Raw genomic sequence first — 20,687 nt, 5'->3', positions numbered from 1 at the left:
CGATTATAGTGTCCTTCGTTGTCTGAATTATGTAGCTACAACCTGTCCAACCTCTCAAAATTTGTATTTCTTTCTTCTTCAAATAACGTCGCTATAAAGTATTTATAAAGTACCAGTTTGCCGTACCAGTTGGCAGGAAAACTGTGTATATCTCATTTTAGTAAGGTTAAACAAAAAGCGTATTTTTGGAGTTTTTTCAAAACCTACTTTTTGTTTCGTTCTTAATTAATTAAGCACGTAATATGAGAATGTATTTTTGAATGAGGAGTTGCCCAGTTTTGACTTTCGTTTTATGCAAAAATTTTGTGAAATAGGTGACGAAAATATCAGTTTCAATTTTATTAGACACGCATCATGTCCCGTAGTGTTGAAATTTTGGAAATGGGAAATATTTCATTTGTAAGAAATGATACACATCAACTAAATGTTAAACCAGAGTTACTAAAGCTAACTAAAAGATTTGATGAAAACTAAGAGAATTTATTAAAGGAAGCTCTGAATCATGACGTTACAATAATTTCCGATTTTGCAAATATTGCACAATCCATTGATGCTAGGATAAAATTGGAAGATGCACTCTTCTCGACTTAAAGACTTGAAGATACAAAAATCGAAGAAAGTCAGATTAGTGGAGAGAGCCACAATAATGATGGAGTTTCTAAAATTTGTTGGATCTGGATGTCATAGAGACACAACAAATCTATGGTGATAAAAAATATGGGAACATAAAGAAGAAAAAATTCAGTTGCGTGAGAAGAGATGTTTCTATGAAGAAAATAGGAAACGAAGAGAACTGGGATTATCTTATGTAACCAAGAAGAAAAAAGAAAAAAATGTGGATCAGAAAAAAATTAGATAGTAGATGTACATGTAAATTGTTGCAACAACAAATCGTTCTAGTATACCACAAGCTGATTGAAGAACAAAGACGTACGTACGTAAGTAAATTTGATTTATTTTGGAAAAAAGCTTGGTCAAAGAAACGAGAGTATGTCTTGCCAAACTAAATCCAATTAAATGCGGATAAAGTTAAGAGACAAATTCAAAACGCAATTATTCCACAAGTCATCATTTGGGTCATAAGTATCAGAAGTTTTGAGTTTGTAATAACATATTTAATAGTACTCTTGCGTTGAAGCTTGATTTTACTCAAAAATAACGTATCTGAGGGAGACTGTGGGAAAAATAATAGTGAACGCAAGTATATTAGACAAATTCCAGAGAATCATCCTAGAAAACTGAGATCCGAGGAATTGAGATTAAAAGTTATGACGTTTTTAAATTCATTGGCTAATGTTGAATCTTATTATTGTCGTGCGTCAACAGAAAGACTATATGTAGAACCAATGTGGTGGATCAAACAAGAGTTATATCGATCTTCTGAAAATACATTTCGTGAAGAACAAGATCAGAAATACTCAGAAAAGGGTCATACATAAATAGAGGTTCGAGCGCATAGATTATATAGGAGGGTACATCGAGCGCACATTTGCATGTATACAGACGGTATCTTCAAGCCCTGTATTTAGCTTGAAATGTTTATTACCGTGAATAAAAGAAAAAAATTATAAAAGAGTTAACAACGGAGTAACAAAGAGTTAATACTTTCTCATCAATGCGATTATAGTCATAGTCTCCTAGCCTAACCAAACTTAACCTAACCTAACCTAACCTAATAAAATCATTCTTAAATTGAAAGGCTTTTTGTGGAGAATTCAAAAGCTAACCTAATACCAAAAATGCTCTCATTCTAAAAAAAAATAGTTTCTTCTATCAATTTTTGCTCAATATTTTATATAATATTGAACATTTGCTCATTTTGGAAAATCTTAGATGTTGCCGATGGGTTTTCGTTTTGTCTTAATGATAATAATTATTCAAGTTCGTATGTTTGCCCATCTCTAGGGCTGGCTCTATTCGGCAGATCAAATTTTCTTGAGCGCTCGTCGAACAATCTATCGGTTTCGATACAGATAGTGTGCGCTAGATAGGAAGCCGCCGACTTTAAAGGTTTGAAATATGAGCTAAAATAATTTTGAATTCGTAAAAATAATATTCTAATGGTACAGTTACAAAAAAGAAATTAAGCTAGGGGCTTGTGGGTGCTATAGCCCCAGGTCCAAAAGGGCCACATCATTTGGAAATCATTCTGCATTTCTTGATGTGTTAATACCACAAATCTAACGTATTGATATTATTTTGTGAATTTTTCCGAGTTTCCGAATTCCTTAAGGGGGCCCGTCATTATTTTAGCCCCGGGCCTTATAAATCTTAATCCGGCCCTGATTGAGGGATAATAATAAAAACAATGTCATCGGCCAATTTATCGGTTGCGGTAGGCAAAGAAAACTACAAATTTTTTCAAGTAAGCAAAATACAAGAAAAATAAATTCTAAAAACGGTCATTCGATCGGTCACGGTAGGAGTAGTGTTAAAGATTATACTCAATAATTCCGATACTTGTCAATTACCTATGAGAATACACTGATTCAATAATTTTGTTTGGTAGACCTTATCCGGAGACGCGGTCTAAGAATCTGAATCCTTAAGCCAGTACTACGCGATGCGTTTAGCGTTTCGCTTCCAACGCACGGCTTAATATTGGAAATGAGGCTGGAAACTTACCTAAAGAAATGAGAATGTTGTTATAATTAAAACTCTAGTGGAAGCAAAAGTGATGATATTTGGTTTTATTATGGCAGAAGCATATTATCAACAAAAACTCGCAGAATTGCAAAATGAATTAGATCTTTATTAAATATAAAAGGAGCGATGGCATGGCTTTGTGAAGAAACAGAAATCACATACCCAAATTTAGTCAAATGTGTAAGAAAATTGTTGCCACGTATTCCACACATCACTCAAGTTCCTTGAGTGAGACATGGCACAAAAAAGTTGGAAAACACTGGTCTATTCAGAGCTTTGAGCCAATTCATCTGAGGTAGTTGTTCGAGGTCGTAGGCTGAAAAATGTCGCGAATGAAATACATTGAAGGTGTATTTTTCAATGCGTCGGTAGGAGTGTAATGGCGTGCACCCTGCGCCCTTTTAACAATGACACTAGTTTTCTTATCAGTAATTATATATTAAAAATCATTTTACTTCCTAGTATCATCAACTATGAAAGCGGGTTTGGGCGTTTTTCCGTTTTTTTGACTAAAAAAAGTTAATTATTTCATTTCGGTAACGCAGAAATGTATGTTGTGTATTCACATTAACGCCAAATATGATAATAATAATTTCTTGTTTTCGGTCTACTGACCAAAATTGATCCTCGATATTTTTTCTTTAATAACTTACGAAAACAAGTTTAAATATAATATCTTGTATCACAGGACACCGGTGCTCGTTTTAATTTAAATAAACAATTAAATATTGAAGCTTATACATAATGTATAATATCTATTAAATGTCACCCCGCCTATGAGAGACTCATTCGCTTCCTCCTTATCATCTGTTTCTGGTTGGCTGATTTCACCACGACAGATCTGAAGGTCTTATCTTAGACGAGAGAAAGACCGGCCCACCCAAACAGAAAGGAGAATGCATCCGCCATATCCCCCTTCTTTCTTACCCTAACACAGAGTCGGATCTTCTAGGAAGAAGCGGTTGATTTGGTTTGTACAATAGATTACCCGTGTATCTTTTTGAATAAATGATCTTGATTTTACGTCTATTTTAATAAATAACGTCTTTTTATAGAAAAGTTTTTTGTCGGTTCGACCTCACTTTGGTCTTTTTCAAAATATTATACTAGTCAGATATAAATTAATCAATCACCTACAACAGAATATCACAATACAATCTATTTTAATCATACAAAGATTTTTTGACCTTAATAGTTGACAAACAAAAAAAATCAATTCAAATTATTTATAGTTCATGAAAGAAAATTATTTACTCAATCCTTGACTCATTTTTATGCATGTTTTTTATATTCGTCTCTGTTACCAGGATTGTTGACATTTAAGTTTGTTGTTTTTCTGGTTGGTTATTGCAGTTTTATTTTGTATCTTATTGGTGACTTCTTAATCTATTTTTTAAACATGGAGATGTTTGCCTTACGTAAACACATAAACGCATACAGGGTAGACTAGGTACGATTGAAACATTTTAGTATTTATCGTGTATTATAGAATGGTGATTAAGGGTTGTGGGGACATACAAACTGATTGTTTTAATTTAATTATTTGCACTTGATTCTATTAAACAATGTTTACTACATTACAATTACACACATTTTATATAACTGATTTATCACCGCATTTGGCTCGCTTTCCTAGTTTTTGTTTCTAAATGTTGTATTAAATTCTGCAATATCTCCTGAATCTGGTGTTTACTGGAGTTTGCTCAAAATTCTCTTTTTTAACTCATGAGTAGTTGCTTCCCAACCTTCAGAATGTACGTTTCATTTCAAATTTCACCAGAAACGTTCAGTTGCTCTCAGTTGAGGCACTTAGAGCTCTCAATAAATGGAATATTCAACTTTGCAAAAGCTCCCTCAACGCCCCACGCTTTATGAGCAGTTGCCATATCTGGCCAAAAGTACATTAATCTACACTCTTTTTCATATATTTTGGCGGTTAAAGAATTTTCCGTAAGGACAAATATATACTTTGATGTCCAAGTAATGTATGATGTACTCGTCTATTGTGACATAAGAGAATGGTCCCAGAAGTACCTGGCCTAATAAATAAAATACAAAAATGCTGGAAAAAATATATTCATTTTTCAACGTAATCTCCTTTTAGCTTCACACACTTTTCCCAACGATGTTCCATACACTTTTTACTATAAGAATATTCAAGCTCCTCAGAATAGCCATTAACTGCCGATATCACCTCTTTATTGCTGGATAATCTTTGACCACCGAGCCATTTTTTCAAGTCTGGAAACAGACAATAATCCGAGGAAAATAAATCTGGCGAATAGGATTAATTTAAAGGATCAATTTAAACTTTAATTCATTCATTTTGGCCATTGCAATACCGGATGTGTGAGATTAAATAACACTTTCTTCTTAGCCAAATACGGCTGTTTTTGCTCGATATCTTTCCTCAAACAGACAGACAGACCCACGTTTCATGCATAGTTATAAAACGGCGCAAAAATTCAAGTTCAAACACTTGAGCGTTGCAGTTTGCGAAGTGAAGTTAAAAGGTTCTAGCCGTGATCCCTGATTAGCTTTTCAAAGGACATCGGACTTTGTTAGTTTTAAGTGGAGTACGACGGGCCTTACACTAACAATGAATCCAGTTTTGCGAAAGCTAATTTAAATATTTGGTAGTATTTTCATTGATTTGCCCGGTTGGTTTCATTTCTATCCATCGGAGGTAGAATTTGCAACTTTATTGGATCCAGGTTTCATATACTATTATGCCTGGGAAATGTTAATTCGAATTCTTCAGTTATTATAAAACTATTACGTTTTTTTGATATGCCGATAGCCACTTCTATCTCTCTTATCAGTGCCGTTTTATAAACTATTTCGTTTATATCGCCAATTGTCGCAGGTTTGGGGCGTTCCGAACGCTCGAGGTCAGTCGAGTGGTGTAGAACGACTCACTAATATGATAGTCAAATATACTATTATATCACTCAATAAGTCGTGTGACTAACTGTGAAAACCACATTTTTGCCAAAAAATTTTATTCATCAATGTGATCTCCTTCAACAGCAATACAATCATTTCAACGCTTCTCTAATTTCTCTTGTATAGGGATTTTTCTTTTGCTTCAAATTGATATCAGTATTTTTTTGAGATCAGCGAATAGACAGTAGTCACTGGGGGCCAGATCTGGACTATACGGCGGATGAGGAAGTATTTCCTAGTGTAATTCGTTCATTTTAACCATCATTGCCATAGGTCTTGATGAAATAGTGATTCTTTCTTCGACATATGAGGCCGTTTTTCCTCGATTTTTGCATTCAAACGATCCAACAACTCTACGTAGTATTGGCTTTTGATTGTCTCTCCCTTTTGGAGACAGTCCATGAAAAATATTCCGTGCATCCCAAAATACTGAAGCGATAACCTTCCCAGCTGACTGTTGTGCCTTTGGTCGCTTCGGATGTGGTTCACCGGCTGCAGTCCGCTCATATGACGATCGTTTTGATTCCGGAATGAAGTGATGGATCCATGTTTCATCCATTGTCACATATCGACGCAAAAAATCTGGTTAATTACGTGTAAACATGGCCAAACACTGCTCTGAATCATCAACAAGTTGTTACTTTTGATCGACTGTGAGTAAACGCGGCACCTACTTGGAAAAAGCTTTCTCATGATCATATGTTCATGCATAATTTTAAACACACGAGCTTCTGATGTCTATACGGCCTCAGCTATCTCACGCAATTTCTATTTACGATTAGATATAACCAATTTGAGGACTTTTTTATGTCTTCTGGACTAACCACCACAATTGGACAACCATCTTCGGGGTCTGTACGACCACATTCAAATTCAGCAAACCAATAACAAACGGTTCTTTTCGATAGAGCACAGTTTGAATAACACTTTAGAAGCCGTTGCTGAGCTTGTACTTTTTTCATCAAGAAGCAATGATAAATTAACACACTAAATTGTTTTGAATCAATTGTTTTGAAAATAACAAAAGTAGCTTCACTTAAATGGCTGTCATTTTTTTCTGACTGATCGAAATGTCGTGAAATTTAACACATTATCTTTTGAAAGTTGATACTTCATAAATGTCATATGGATTTGACAATGACAGCGCCATCTGTGTGTTAATCACACGACTTACTGACTGATAATATTAGTGTCCAAAATGGCTGAAATTTGAGGGAGATTTTCTCAACTCTTATGCAAATATATTTCCCAACTTATATATTGATAAGTGCTGACATATTCAGGTTGTAGTCTTTTCGTATTAAAAGGAACCTTACATATACCTAATATAATAGTAGTTACATTTATTTTATGGTGTTTTAAATTTTAGAACAGTGAAATATTTTCTTATTCTAATTTCATATTCATTAAAATAATTTATTAATAGTTGAAATAGTCCTTGTACATATAATGAATTCAAAGTTTACTATAACCACTACACTAACACTAACAAATACGCTATCTTACCATCACTAAAATAATACAACTAGTAGTTATGATATAAAAAATTACTTTTATGTTTTGTCACATGTTACTTAAATCATGTTTTTAATTGAGTAAAAAATTGTACGAGGTCCGACCAGTCTGACAACTAAATAATGAAACTGATTTTTTTGCTACGATTGGGGTGACTCTGAAACAACAAAATGTCCACCACATAATCTGGTCACCCATATCTATCCACAAAAATAGGCTCCAGCTGCGTGCAATTAATAGTTTTCTTTCAGCTGTGAGTTTTATACATATATGTTAGTAGTGTTCGTCCATAAATGGAAAAGGCAGCTCTCGAGCAACTCGTCGCGATCAAATTTTGCGCGAAATTGAGCGATTCGGCAACTGTAATTCAAAGTAAAGTATAACAATATAACAATGTTCGGTAATAGGTTCGAGTGATAGCAAATGAACTAAACATCAACCCCGAAAGAAAGCTTTAAGAATGAATGATCTGTTTATAAAAATCTACGACTTTTTTCAATAAAGAAATAATTTAAATTCGTTTTCTTTCTATAATGTATCGGTTAAGTATTGGAGGGCACTTTTGATTCTATCAACCTAAATGTAAGTAAAACTTTGAATCGACAGTCCAAAGGATAGTCTATCATTTTAACCAAACAATGGATCACATTCCTCCAGTTCTCTTTTTATTCCAATTCGCATCATCAAGTCCTCTTTGTTTAATTTTGTTTCTACTTTATGACTTGCGTCAGTAGTCTTATATCTCCCATTCTCTACGTATATTCAAACCAGACCAGTTGTCTATCACTAATATCTATTTTATGTTAGATTTTTATGACCTTTCCAACCCTCTCATTTATAACCCTTTTCATCCTGGATCATCCTGCTGCTCTCATCTCATCTCCATCAGAAATTCTTTACCTTCGATTATCTCCAATCTACTAACTTTCAAGCAAGGATATTGCTTTTTTCTCTTGAGCAATATTTTTTGTTTCGTACAACGATCGATTATTTGATAGTAGTCCCAGTTATTTTGTAAAACAGTTTTAACTACCTAATTTATATATTGGATAGATTACACCTCATACGTTTATCTCGGAACTATGTCCCTTCAAAACTATTCACAAAGCTCAGTCTCCAAAAATAGTATTATATGCTCTCTTAATAAATATAGTAAATAAACACTTGAGCGAATTTGAATATACAATCAAGACCTATGCTTCAGCATACCAATTCGACTTCTAAGCTCAGGTTTTAACTCAAGATTTCACTATGAGAAAGCAAGCTTTGTGCAAAAATGGTTCCGAGAAAAATTGTCAAAAGAGCAAATCAATTTATCAATCGCAGAATAATATTCGAAAGAGGCAGAAAATTATCCTATGCTACTCCATACAAAAAATATTTATAATAATTTCCCACAAATTGATTGAGATACCAATGTATAAAAAGTTGTTGGGAAATTTAGGATAGGTAAAAAATTACTCGTGTAATCGTGCAACGATACACATCCACTATGTCCTTCTAGGTTTACTATTTTCTTCAATACTAATAAAAGATGCTAAAAGAAAATTACATTGTGTCATGTCTAGTTTTTTGAGAAATTCAATGCTTATTTTAACTTACTCAATAGCATACTGATTTTTTCTAAATACGGTGTAAGAAATCCATAAGAATAAACCATGCCCTCTCGAAAAGGAAGACCTCAATATAGTAGATGTGGCTATGATAACTAAGTCTGTGATAGATACTTCAGACAATCAGGGAAAATAGTGAAGAAATTAATAACTTAATTCAGAGCACAATCACGCGTGCTTTAAATATAGGTCTTGATCCAGAAAGCTACTTTATAAAACACCATAGAAGGCGGATAATTCCTAAAAAAAATAGATGTAAATAGAAACAATGCAACAGAATTTGACATTCACTCATTTTATAGAAAAGAGTTGTGTGTTCTATTGGACGTCCTCATTAAATTTTTATTCGAAAATGTACAGGCGGTCATGAACAATGTAGTATTCACTACTGGCTATTCAACAGTAACCAATGAGAGAAAATTTAGCCAAATTAAGTTGGTAAAAAATGCCTACAGGACGACAATGACCGAAGAAAGGCTAAATTCTTTGATGAAAAAAGAGAATGACTTGGTCGTCAAGATGATTCTAAAGGAAATGGCCGCAAGATGGGCCAAATTAAAAGAGAGACGCCTTCACATTAAAGTTTAATTTTAATTGACCTAGTCTTATGAAAATTGGATTCTCAGGTTCTTAGGCCGTCGTCGTTGGTTTACTTTAGTATTCAACTGTAAACCGAGCAACAGTCAACATCTCTCTTGAAAATGACAGGCACTGGACCAGGCGAAACGTCGAGTACTACCAAGTAAACCAACGACGGCGGTCTAAAAACCCGAGAATCCAATTTTCATAAGACGATGGCCGCGAAAGTCTTAAACAACTGACCTAGTCAGTTTTAATAGTTTTAATATTTCTAAAATTAAATTTTATCAGACTTATTTAATTAAACGTTATGTGAATTACCCGTTTTGTTTCAATAACTCATAATCATACAAGAATTTAATCATCTTTATGAAAATAACATGCTAGTTGGGAAAATTTACTTCTTCTAACCCCCCATTAAAATGCCTTCGCGACGCCGTTGGTTCATATCGATTAAGCGTGTTCAAGTAATTGTTGAGTTAAAATTCACAGTTATGTTTGTCACTAGAATTCCAGTATACATGATTTAAGGTCTGCCGAGTCATCGAATCGCAAATAGACTTGGAATTCCTCGGGCTTCAGTTATCCTAATAGTATCGTGAGACGTGGAGCTAGGCACCTTAGAATTCTAATGGGTATGAAGGTTATGATTCAGCTGACCTAACTCATTTTAGAACAACGTACAGCGGAAACTTGCTGGACCCAGGCTATTTTCCAGACATATGGCCGCTCCTTTACAGTAAACACAGGAACACAAAGACTGGCTTTCAGTTCAATAGTGAAATATCATTTTTTCGGACGAAACTAGATTCAGTATAGATAAATACCAGGTGATACAAGGTTCGGAAAAGGCTAGGACTAGAAAGGCTATATTTTGCTAGCGAAGTCGTTACATACTAAGGAACTAAGGAACACTAATGCATGGTCGTCGTACGAAGATTATTCCATTTACAGATTATTAAAAAGAGGATAGATATGTTCGAAACATCGATGAACATATTATTTATCTTCTCTGTAATAAAATGAGAGTCAGATTCATTTTTATGGATGACAATGCTAGGCCCCATCGCAAGAGTGCACAATGCACTCGATATTTGGAATGTAGGCGCCATCTCAATCAGAATTAATTCTCCAAGAACTCATACTCGAGGCCCGAAAAGAATGGAAAAACATCCAAATGGATACCATTAACGCCATTATAATTTCCGTACACCGAATATTAATTCAATAATTGGTTTTCTTCTAGGTTTCAAATCCTGCTAAACTTTTTATTATGAGCAATGTTCCTTTCTTCTTCAATTTAAATTTAATGCAATACACTTCTTCTTGACTCAAAATAATAGTGTATCAATTTGACAAACATAAGGAGTTCTAATAATTTTAGCTGTGCGCATAAAATGAATAGTACGAAACAACATCTCCCCTCAGTTCATTCCTGTACGAAATCACAAAACTCACACTGTATAGCGTCGCGGCGGGCGCCGCGTTATGTTATCGTTAACTGGAAGGCTCTACGTGTTAAAGAAACCATACATTATCGCCGGTTATACGCGTTTTAAACGCGAATGTAAAAGCACGAGGGTAGATACGAAGATAAAATAATGAGAGTATATTTTGATAGTGGTATTTTTTATTCATGAAAATATTTATGAAACCGAGTGAAAAGTTTCATACAATGGAAAGAATATAATCACTTATAGAAAATCATATAACGTCTTATTAATGTAATTATGTAAATAATAGGTAGACAGCACGGGGTCAATGACATGAATATGCTTTTGTTTTGTTCATCTGTGTGTATACAGCCCTTACGTTCGGAGTAACGATATTTTTAGATATCAGGACAGTTTATAAGATAATGAAGTCGATGTTGTTTACGCTTAATCAGAGGACACGATTCATGTTTTCAATATCATACAGATTGTCCTGCTTAATTCCATTTTTTATTAATAAGGTTATGAATTTACATTTTTTGAGATTCTTTCTATTTTTCGCAGAATTTATTCTTGAATTTTCATTATTTTGATTCGACACGTTTCACATGAAATTATAGACATTTTTGACCGCTTTTTATAGTATCGCAAGCATTTTTATCAACAACGGAAAGTTTATTTTTAAAAATTGAGAGAAATTGAAATGATTGAATTGTATAACAACCAAATGGATATAGAGAAATCAGCAAATATCCCTTGTCTGTCGCTTCTGTTAGAAATTTCGAGGAAGCAGTATAAAGCCAAATAGACTGCTAAAGAAGTTTTGGGAATCTTGCTTTTAACGTACTCTCACAGAAAATATGCTGTACTAAGGTATCCATCAAGCTTATAGTGTGAATAGTCCACGTTGAAGTCCACCTTTCTTATAGAGGAAAACATAGATACGTAACGTTTTTCCTATTTATTTACACTCTTTCTATTCTTGGGGTGAATTAATAAACACTGTCTCTTACGTTCTTAATTTATTTACACACTATACAATACCCTTAACTTATAATATTTTACTTATAAATATCACTTAAATAATTTCCGCGATTACTTTTACTGATTCAATCTTTTCACTTAGACTATTTGTTTAAAACTGAACTAGATGCGCTACATAAACTTATTTATATACCACAAATAGAATTCCACAACGTTCTAGAACAAAAAGAAACACAACAAATAAATAAATAGATTTTCCTAGAAATTATTTAAAAGAAATACTTTGATAAACGACCTTCTATAATAAAAAGTTCTTCAAAGGCGTGTCCATGGTTTATATAAAAACAGATTAAAGGCGCCGGGCGAATTCACCAAATTTTAAAATTCCATTGTATCTGGACAGGGCCGGCCTAAGGACCCATTGCGTGAGTATGTTCGTAATAGATATTTCCAACGCTGCACACTAATTGCGTCCCTCGGTCAACGGACCTATAATAGTCTAAGCTAGTTGTGTCCGGGCTGACCATTTTCTTATCTATAGGCTAACTACGCATTACTAAGAATGTTTTTGGTCATAGAATTTCAACCTATTACTTTAAATTTATACTCATCCATGGTAGTGGATGGGGTACCAGAGGGGGTATTATTATTAATAAGTTATATTAATTAAATATTATTTCATTTAAGCTTTAGGTAGGAAAACGGTTAGCCCTTATTCAATATTTAGATATCTATAATCCTGGGAAGTGTAATTAGTTTACGGAAGTGTTTAGTACCACAATTCTCGAAAGGTCTTCGGAACGCAATTCATATACGATTCTTACTGCAACTCCTATTAAAATTTGACAGTGGGACGCAACTCGTATGCAACCATTTCCAAGTATCCCAAGCCTCGAGCATAAATGTAAATAATGTTCGTTATTCTAATAATTGTAATATTGATATTCAACTCATTTAATATTACTCAATGATTTGTCCTAATTATTTCATGACAATTCTCGTAATAATTCGTTTATGAAATGAAAAATGACCTCAAAGACGGACGGACAGACGGACGGACGGATGTACAAAACGCTAGCGCATTTTTTTGTAGTTTGTAGTGGGAAGTTAATAAATAAGAGCTGTTTTTTTAATTAAATAAGATACACGATTTATATGTCATAAATTTCTAACTTCATTGAAGGTTAGAAAGTGTCATATTGAACACCTCTACTTACCGCCCTCATTTCCCGTCATCACTTCGCACCCTCTAAAATATTGTGATCGTTAAAATTTTTCTCATCTATTCTAGATGAATATTTTTTATATTTAAAAATATAATACATTGACAAATATTATAATACCTATTCAATGGCCAACAATAAAAACCAACAATGAACTGAAATACAACAAACTACTTATAGAAATGAAGCCTACATTAAATTTTGTCATTTTAGGAAGGCCAACAGTTTCCCATGTTTGGAAATATCAGTTTTTTCTTCAATTTGCATCGTACATTGCCCACAGAGAGGAGGGCTTCTTTTGTCTGGTTTGTTCTCAATAATTTATTAGCTTTTAGATAGCGATGCTTACCTTTTTCCGGTACCAACCTGTGTGCTACTGCGCCAGCAGCCTGTCGTATTTTTGGAGGAAAACAATCCATCAATTATTCGCGAACTTAATATCCATCCGACTTTACCAACATTTATTTATATTGGTGACAGTTGTTTACCACATAGCAACAGTATAGGTTATATGCTTGATTATTCTGAAAAAGATGCCTGGTAATTTTTTGTTAATTGTAATATTTTAGGTATGATCAAAACGAAACAAAGATTTATTAATTTTGGTAGGAAGTTCTGTCTCTGTCTCGAGATTATAGCTAACCTCGACGCTTCGCGTCTTGGTTAACTATATCTAATCTCTCGACAGTAATGAAATGCTTCCCAGCTCGGTGTGTAATATACTATTATCACTCGTTGTCAAAGGCAATCAATACCTTTTGGGTAATTATTATTCACGTCCTTCACAATAGTGTCAAAATGCGATGTTTGTATAATAGCGAGGAGAAACAAGTAAAAAAGCACTCTCAGCACGAGAAAATATATGTTGATGGATGTCTAATGATGTCGATTCACGTAAATTTATGTCATTTGAGATAATTTGGCCAATAAGATCCATCAAAAAACCCGAACTAGCTACCTGTAAGGAGATATCTCTTCTACAGACAGTCGAATGGATGCACAAAACGCCAGCATTTTTTTGTAAAACATGTGCTAAAAATAATTGTTGTATTAGTGTACATAACTTATTAAGAGTCGCTTATATATTGTAGTTGATACGTGCTAATTATTTTTTTTTGTTCTAGGCGTAGAAATAGATGGGGTGCACTCTGATGAAACTAACTCTGGTGATAATTCTAACGCTGGCTCGAGTATAGGTCCAGATGATGATCAGGCAAGATTAAGATTAAAAAGAAAACTACAGAGGAATCGAACGTCGTTTACCAATGACCAAATTGACAGTTTGGAGAAAGGTACGTTAATATTTATTATCTTAAATGCAATTTAAAATATACGTTGACAATAGCCTCTGAACCCGCCAAACAAAAAAATAGTTTTTGTATTAAATAATAGTACATTCATTGCAAACACTACAATGAATGAATAAAGCAAAGAAAAGAAAAATATGACATTATTTTAATAACAACCGTTCATAACGTATTTCCAGTTATCGACTCTCATATTTTTAATTATTATTGGAAAATGTAGCTACCTGCTAATCATATTGCAAAATATTATAAGTAAAATAGAAAAAAAAATGTAAGTAAAACAGACATGTAAGAAAAAATATATGATATACTGCTACCTGTTAATAGTACGAATTCTCGAAGCACATAAATTGCATCCTTACATAGTTAGCAATTTCCAAAGAATTACTGGAACATGATATTAATAGAGGGCTGCAGTTTTGTGAACAAATTATGGATCAAATAAACACGAGCAACATTCTGGTAGAGTACATTCTATTTTTTAATGAACCTCAGTTTATGCTAAAATATTCAGCAACATCTTCGATATTGAAAAAATAAGCATCTATTCTAGAAAAGGGAAGGACTTATCCAACTCCCAGAAAATATTGAAGGCGTGGACTGGAATTGAAGTCGATTTATAGGACCAATAGTCTTTGATAACACTCAGTGATACAATGGTACCCTATACAGACCTCTGGACGCAATAAAACGTTGCGCCTCTCCATTTTGCAATGTGTTCAAGCAAATGGCTTGATAGCAGGATACCAATCTCAATCCTTTAGGCTTCTCCTTATAACGTACTTGGGAAGCAGTTTATAAGACCAAACCAGCAAATGAACGTATATTTTTGAATTAAATCGGTAGATATGTTTACAACGAATTCCGATCGTGTTTAGGATATTAGATACTAAATAGTCATTGGGCAACATGTTGAGTATTTGTCTAACTGGAATAATTAAACTAACAGAAGTGTGCCGATCAACTCGTTTCGACTTTTGGTGAGGAAGCTCCTTCTCAAGACACCATGCTTCGCTGGTTTTCCGGATCGTAGTCGCACTCCACTACAGGATGAATTTCGTGAGGATCGTCTGAAATTGACTATTGACATACTGTGAGATTGAGTCATACTTGGGCATTAGTTCCATTAGCATGCATCCAATATTGCATGAGCATTTGATTGTCAAAACGATTTATCTGCGTTGGATAGCGCATAATTTAACAATCGCTCAAAAAAAAAACTCGTTTCGATTGGTGCAAAAAAATGCTGAAAAATTTCAATGGCGGTGCTTCAAACACGTCTATTGTAACAGGCCACAAATCATGGATCTATCCATATGAACCCGAAACTAAACAACAATCGATTTTTTGGGTCTATCAAGTCAAATCTAACAAAAGTTGTTCGCATGAAGCACTTTGAAACAAATGGTTGCCTGTTTTTTTGGAATAACTGGACATATCGTCACCATTGCATTAGAGCAACGTAGAAGTATTTTCCACCACAGTAATGCAAACTCTCACACATCAGTTCAAACAAAAATGTTTTTGAACAGTCAAAAAATGCTTCGACAATTGATTCAAACGCTTGCAAAAATGTATTTGTGGATCTCAAAACTTAAGTAGCAACCCTCGTACAGCACACATTATAAAAATAAACATGAAAACTTCATTTTTGCCTTTTAAAAAATTCACAGTTTATATTGTAACTCTAAAATGAGTCACCCTGTATACATTATTATTGTATGAAACAAATTACGATTAAAAATACTTTAGTATTTAGACCCGTATAGAAATGGCTAGTTTACTATTAGCACGTGGTACTAGTAATGGTACTAATTTTAGGACAAGTCAGTTGTACTTGTGAAGTGGTCAGTAGATGCAGTGGTTATTGTATTTTAAAAAAATGTCTTCTGATCCTTTACACAGCAGTGTTTTGAGACAAATTTTGGTGCTTTGAATACTCTTTTATAATAACTGACAGATGAAGACCCTACAGAGTACTTCAACTTTATGAGAATGAATCTTTCAATATTTTAAGAACTTTAGGCACTTGTAAATCCTTTAATAAAGAAAACTGATACGGCAATGAGAAGGGCTATATTGCCAAAAACTAAACTTCAAGATATTTGAAGACAGGAGACTCATTTTTTACTTTACAATACTTATTTCGAGTACCACAATGTCTGATCATCCCAATTTCAGTTTGTCAACATCCTCTGTTCCTGTCCAACTTTTTCTTGATTGTTTAACTTTGTTTAAGTTCGATCCAGTAGCACATCTTTAATAATTTAATTTTGATTTTCAATGCGTCTTTTAAATGAAACCAAAATCGTTAAATTGAAGTTCTTCCAATAACTCATTCATAGCACTTTCACTCGCATCTCTTTTCTTATAATTGATATCCGTAGTATTCTACAAACAACGTCCCACTTCAGCTCCGGCATTGTAACAGCCTACAACTACTGGTAGACATACAAACAACAACTGGAGAATGGCGACTAGCGTTATGAAGTGCTAATTCACTAGTGCTAGTAATCAGTGATCCACTTCTTAACGCTTGTATTACCAACCACGCAAAAAGCAACTAGCAGTGAGTAAAATGTTTGCGTGATAATTTTTTTAGAAGTGCTTGTCAATTAGCTGCTAGTACAAGTACACAGAAGTCTGCTAGAATATGAGTGTTTTCGTAGTATGATTATTATAAAATTATACACCAAGGTGTACTAACTCTAATATATTTTCGAGCTTTCAAATATTTATCGTCTGGGATTGAAATTATGGTCAAGTACAATATATATTACAATATATAAATCACGACATTATTACCTCTAAAATGATTTGGAAAACGTTTTAATGAAATGAATAACAGTGCTCTAGCTACAATTTTTAGTGCGAAAAACGGAAAAATATTTTTTTTTCTATCAATTCAAATGGAATATTTCTTTGTAGAATTCGAACGGACTCATTATCCAGATGTATTTGCAAGAGAAAGGCTAGCAGCGAAAATTGGTTTACCCGAAGCCAGGATCCAAGTATGGTTTTCGAATCGACGAGCGAAATGGAGAAGGGAAGAGAAGTTAAGAAACCAACGAAGAGGGACGTCTGTTTCAGCAGAGCATCCGGTTTCGTCCGCTTCCCCTCCAAGGATACAGACGTTTAATAATACTACGATGTATTCAACAATTGCACCAACAATGTCTATTGCTGAAACATACAGGTAAGCATATATATATATATATATTATAAATTGGTTCAATTACATTTATTACTTGTGTGATATAACTTGAAAATATTTTGGTTAATTGTATATTCTTTTTCAGTCCAATGTCTACTATGTCTAGTTTTACTCACAATAGTTTAGCATCCGGAATGGGACCTTCACCAGCCGCTTGTTTGCAACAAAGAGAAAGTCCAACAATGACTGGTGCAATGGGAGGATACTGTATGGGTCGACCTCCAGGATACGATCTCACGGGACTTGGCTACGGAGCTAGACCCTCACCTTGCAGCCCTTCACAACCATATCAAGTAAATGGTCACCAGTACAATAACAGTGCTACATCTTCTACAGGTAAATTTAACTCTTATAATTATACATCACTGGATATTTAATGACAATTTTATAGTTGTGGTAGTAACAATCAACCAATTGCAAAAACATTATAAGGGTAGAAAATCAACTTTGCTATGCTGCAATAAGTATTTCTGTGTATTTCTTCATAGAATACCATCAACGTGCCTCGTGCATGTCGTAAAAGGCAACTAAAATGAGATTTTACTCTTCGATCCTTACTTTGTTTCACTGGTCTCTTCAACCAGCCTTTATGTGGGATCACATCTTTATTCTCTCTATTTGGCCTCCCTTGGCCCAAAACATTATGTATAATTTACGGAGTAAACGAGTGAATGGACATTGTACCACCATAACCTCTTGTCCCGTTCAGGATTTACGCAGTGGAGCTACAGTCTCCCTCGGCTAGCAGCAATCGCAGCGTGATGCCGAGTAGGGCTACTCTGATACTACTGATAATTAACACAATAGAAGAAAATATCACTAATTTTCCTCCACCGGCTCTTGCTGTTTCTACGGCGACGCAAGTCAATATGCCTACGACCACGAAAGCCGGATTGCCTAGGAAGCGCATGAAATGGACCAGTGAGTTGAATTCATTCGTCACCCAGAATTGTAGCATTTAACGGAACAACGAATAACTGACCAGAGAAGGAGTATTGTGAAGAACAATTTGCTTCCTGCACCTATCCTGTAGCAAATACAAGGAGAGGTCCTTCTAGATCTTCAAACAATCAGACAGAGGAACAGAAAAGTTTCAGAAGAGATCACCAAGGGTGAAATATACACACTGCTTTCGTGGATTATAAGAAAGCGTTTCATAGTGTACCTCATTCCTGGCTTGTGGAGGTCTTGCATATTTACAAAGTCCACCCAACTATTGTAAGCTTCCTTTCAACAACGATGAAAGGATGGCGAACGAACCTGCATCTTCAAATCGGTCCAAACTCCCTCAGTACTGACGAAATACCCATTCGTAGGGAATTATACCACGGCGAGTCCCCGAGGCTTAGCTGTTAAACAACAAGCAGACAAAAGCTTGGATCCAGGATCAATACACCATAAGAAACAACAAGAAAATGAAACTACTTCTTTCATACTAAATCGGAAATCTCAACACTAGATTATATCCAAAGCGGATAAGGATTATTCACCCCTCAACCTCGCATCTCAAGAATCTGACTCAAATATAGTATTGGACACCGAGAAGCTGGAACAGTGGTCACAAAAGGCACTACACGGTAGACATCATCATGACCTTAACCAACTGCATGTTGACAAAGAAGCTTCAAGCAGATGGCTTATTAGCAGAAATCTCTTTCCAGAGACCGAAGGTTTCATGATGGCCAGTTATTAACATGAATAACTACAAGAAACATGTTATTAAGGATCCGAACACTCAATCTGACAAATGCAGAAGGTGCCAACAAACATCAGAGATCATCCAACATATAACATCTGCTTGTAGTGTGTCTATCTACACCGGCATAAACATCATCCACCAGAAACTGGTCAACAAGTTCGGTCTTCTTAATACATTGTATTACAAGTACCAGCCGCAGAAGGTGCTCAGAAAAATCATGAGTCATTACTGCTTTGATTTGATACCCAATAATATATTTTTCCAATAAAATGTGTTTTTGAGTATTCTCATTCTCAATAAAAATTTTGATTTTTCTAACTGTAATTATTAACTTTCAGGTCTTATATCACCCGGAGTGTCAGTCCCAATAGCAATACCTCCAAGTCAATCAGATGTGACTTCCCACCAACCTTATTGGCCCAGACTGCAGTGACCCTGGTGGACTTAAACAAATTAAATATGGACTGTTATCTTTGCAATCTTTAAGAAACTTTTTTCCAAACTGTACTTAATATTTGTATACTTATTTAAGAAGAAACTGAATTTGTTAAGTAGATTGTGAATTTTCGAATATCAATAGAAATACAGAGTGTTTTAGAAACGAAAAATGTGTACATTATTGATTTATCAATTATTAAAAACGTAAAAATCATTGAACGGCCATGTACGGCTCCGCGACAAGCGGTGAGTTACTGCTTCACTACGACAATGCGCCATCATATTCAACTAAGCTTGTGAAGCAATATTTAACAGAGCACCATGTCGTACAGCTTTACTCGCATCCCCACAATCTTGATGTAGCAGTCAATTCAAAAAACAGACTTCCTGCTTTAAGTCGAAACAATGCTGACAACGTTTCATTAAATAAAATTGGAACTACTTTGGGAAAAACCTCACGAAAGCTTTTTTCCTATGACGTATAGCTTTTCCGAAAAATCTGAAGAACTGATTTTTTAAAATTTTTCGCGCTCCCCAGCGCCAAAAATATGCGTTATTCAGAAAAAAGTTTCAGATGAAAGTTGTTGGAAACTTGATATGCTACAACTTTATATATTCATTATTTTTCCTGGAAAATCATACTTTTACAGAAAATGTAAGAAATGAGTTTCGAAATCTTCTGGGCGCCCTCTAGCGACTTAACTATGCAATGAACAACATAATGTTCTATGACAAAGTTGGAGGAAATTTAATTACCTACAACTCGTGTGGGTTAAGCTTTTTGCTGAGACGCATAGTTTTCTCGCAAAATAGGGAAATAAGTACAAAATCAGCGATTTTGGTATATACATATCAGTCTCTCTAATCGAATTCGGTTTCAGAATATCGGCATTTATTGGTCACGTTGCTGTGGGAAAAATTTCTCTGGAAAATGTCTATTTGAGTGGAATGATCTGAGATTGTAGACTTACACCGGCGAGAGTCTGGATATTCAAGAATATAATGAAATATTCGATCTTTCATCGATGTGAAATATATAAATTCATGAAATGGTACATAATTAAAAGGCATTCAAAATGAAAAATCTGGA

General features: G+C 34.5%; 1 protein-coding gene across 1 annotated transcript in view; it reads left to right on the top strand.

Moving 5' to 3' along the window:
• Positions 1 to 19,767, top strand: part of LOC130896355 (paired box protein Pax-6-like) — a 122,025-nt gene extending 102,258 nt beyond the window's left edge. Inside the window, exons 6-9 of the mRNA XM_057804375.1 lie at positions 14,064 to 14,231; positions 17,175 to 17,442; positions 17,546 to 17,796; positions 19,498 to 19,767. Of these exons, the coding sequence (XP_057660358.1) occupies positions 14,064 to 14,231; positions 17,175 to 17,442; positions 17,546 to 17,796; positions 19,498 to 19,592 (782 nt within the window). The 3' untranslated portion in view covers positions 19,593 to 19,767. The remainder of the gene's footprint in view (positions 1 to 14,063; positions 14,232 to 17,174; positions 17,443 to 17,545; positions 17,797 to 19,497) is intronic.
• The last annotated feature ends 920 nt before the right edge of the window (positions 19,768 to 20,687 follow it).

This window comes from Diorhabda carinulata, chromosome 7, assembly GCF_026250575.1.
Source record: "Diorhabda carinulata isolate Delta chromosome 7, icDioCari1.1, whole genome shotgun sequence".
In the NCBI taxonomy this organism is placed as follows: domain Eukaryota; kingdom Metazoa; phylum Arthropoda; class Insecta; order Coleoptera; family Chrysomelidae; genus Diorhabda; species Diorhabda carinulata.
This window is presented reverse-complemented; position numbering and strand designations above follow the sequence as displayed.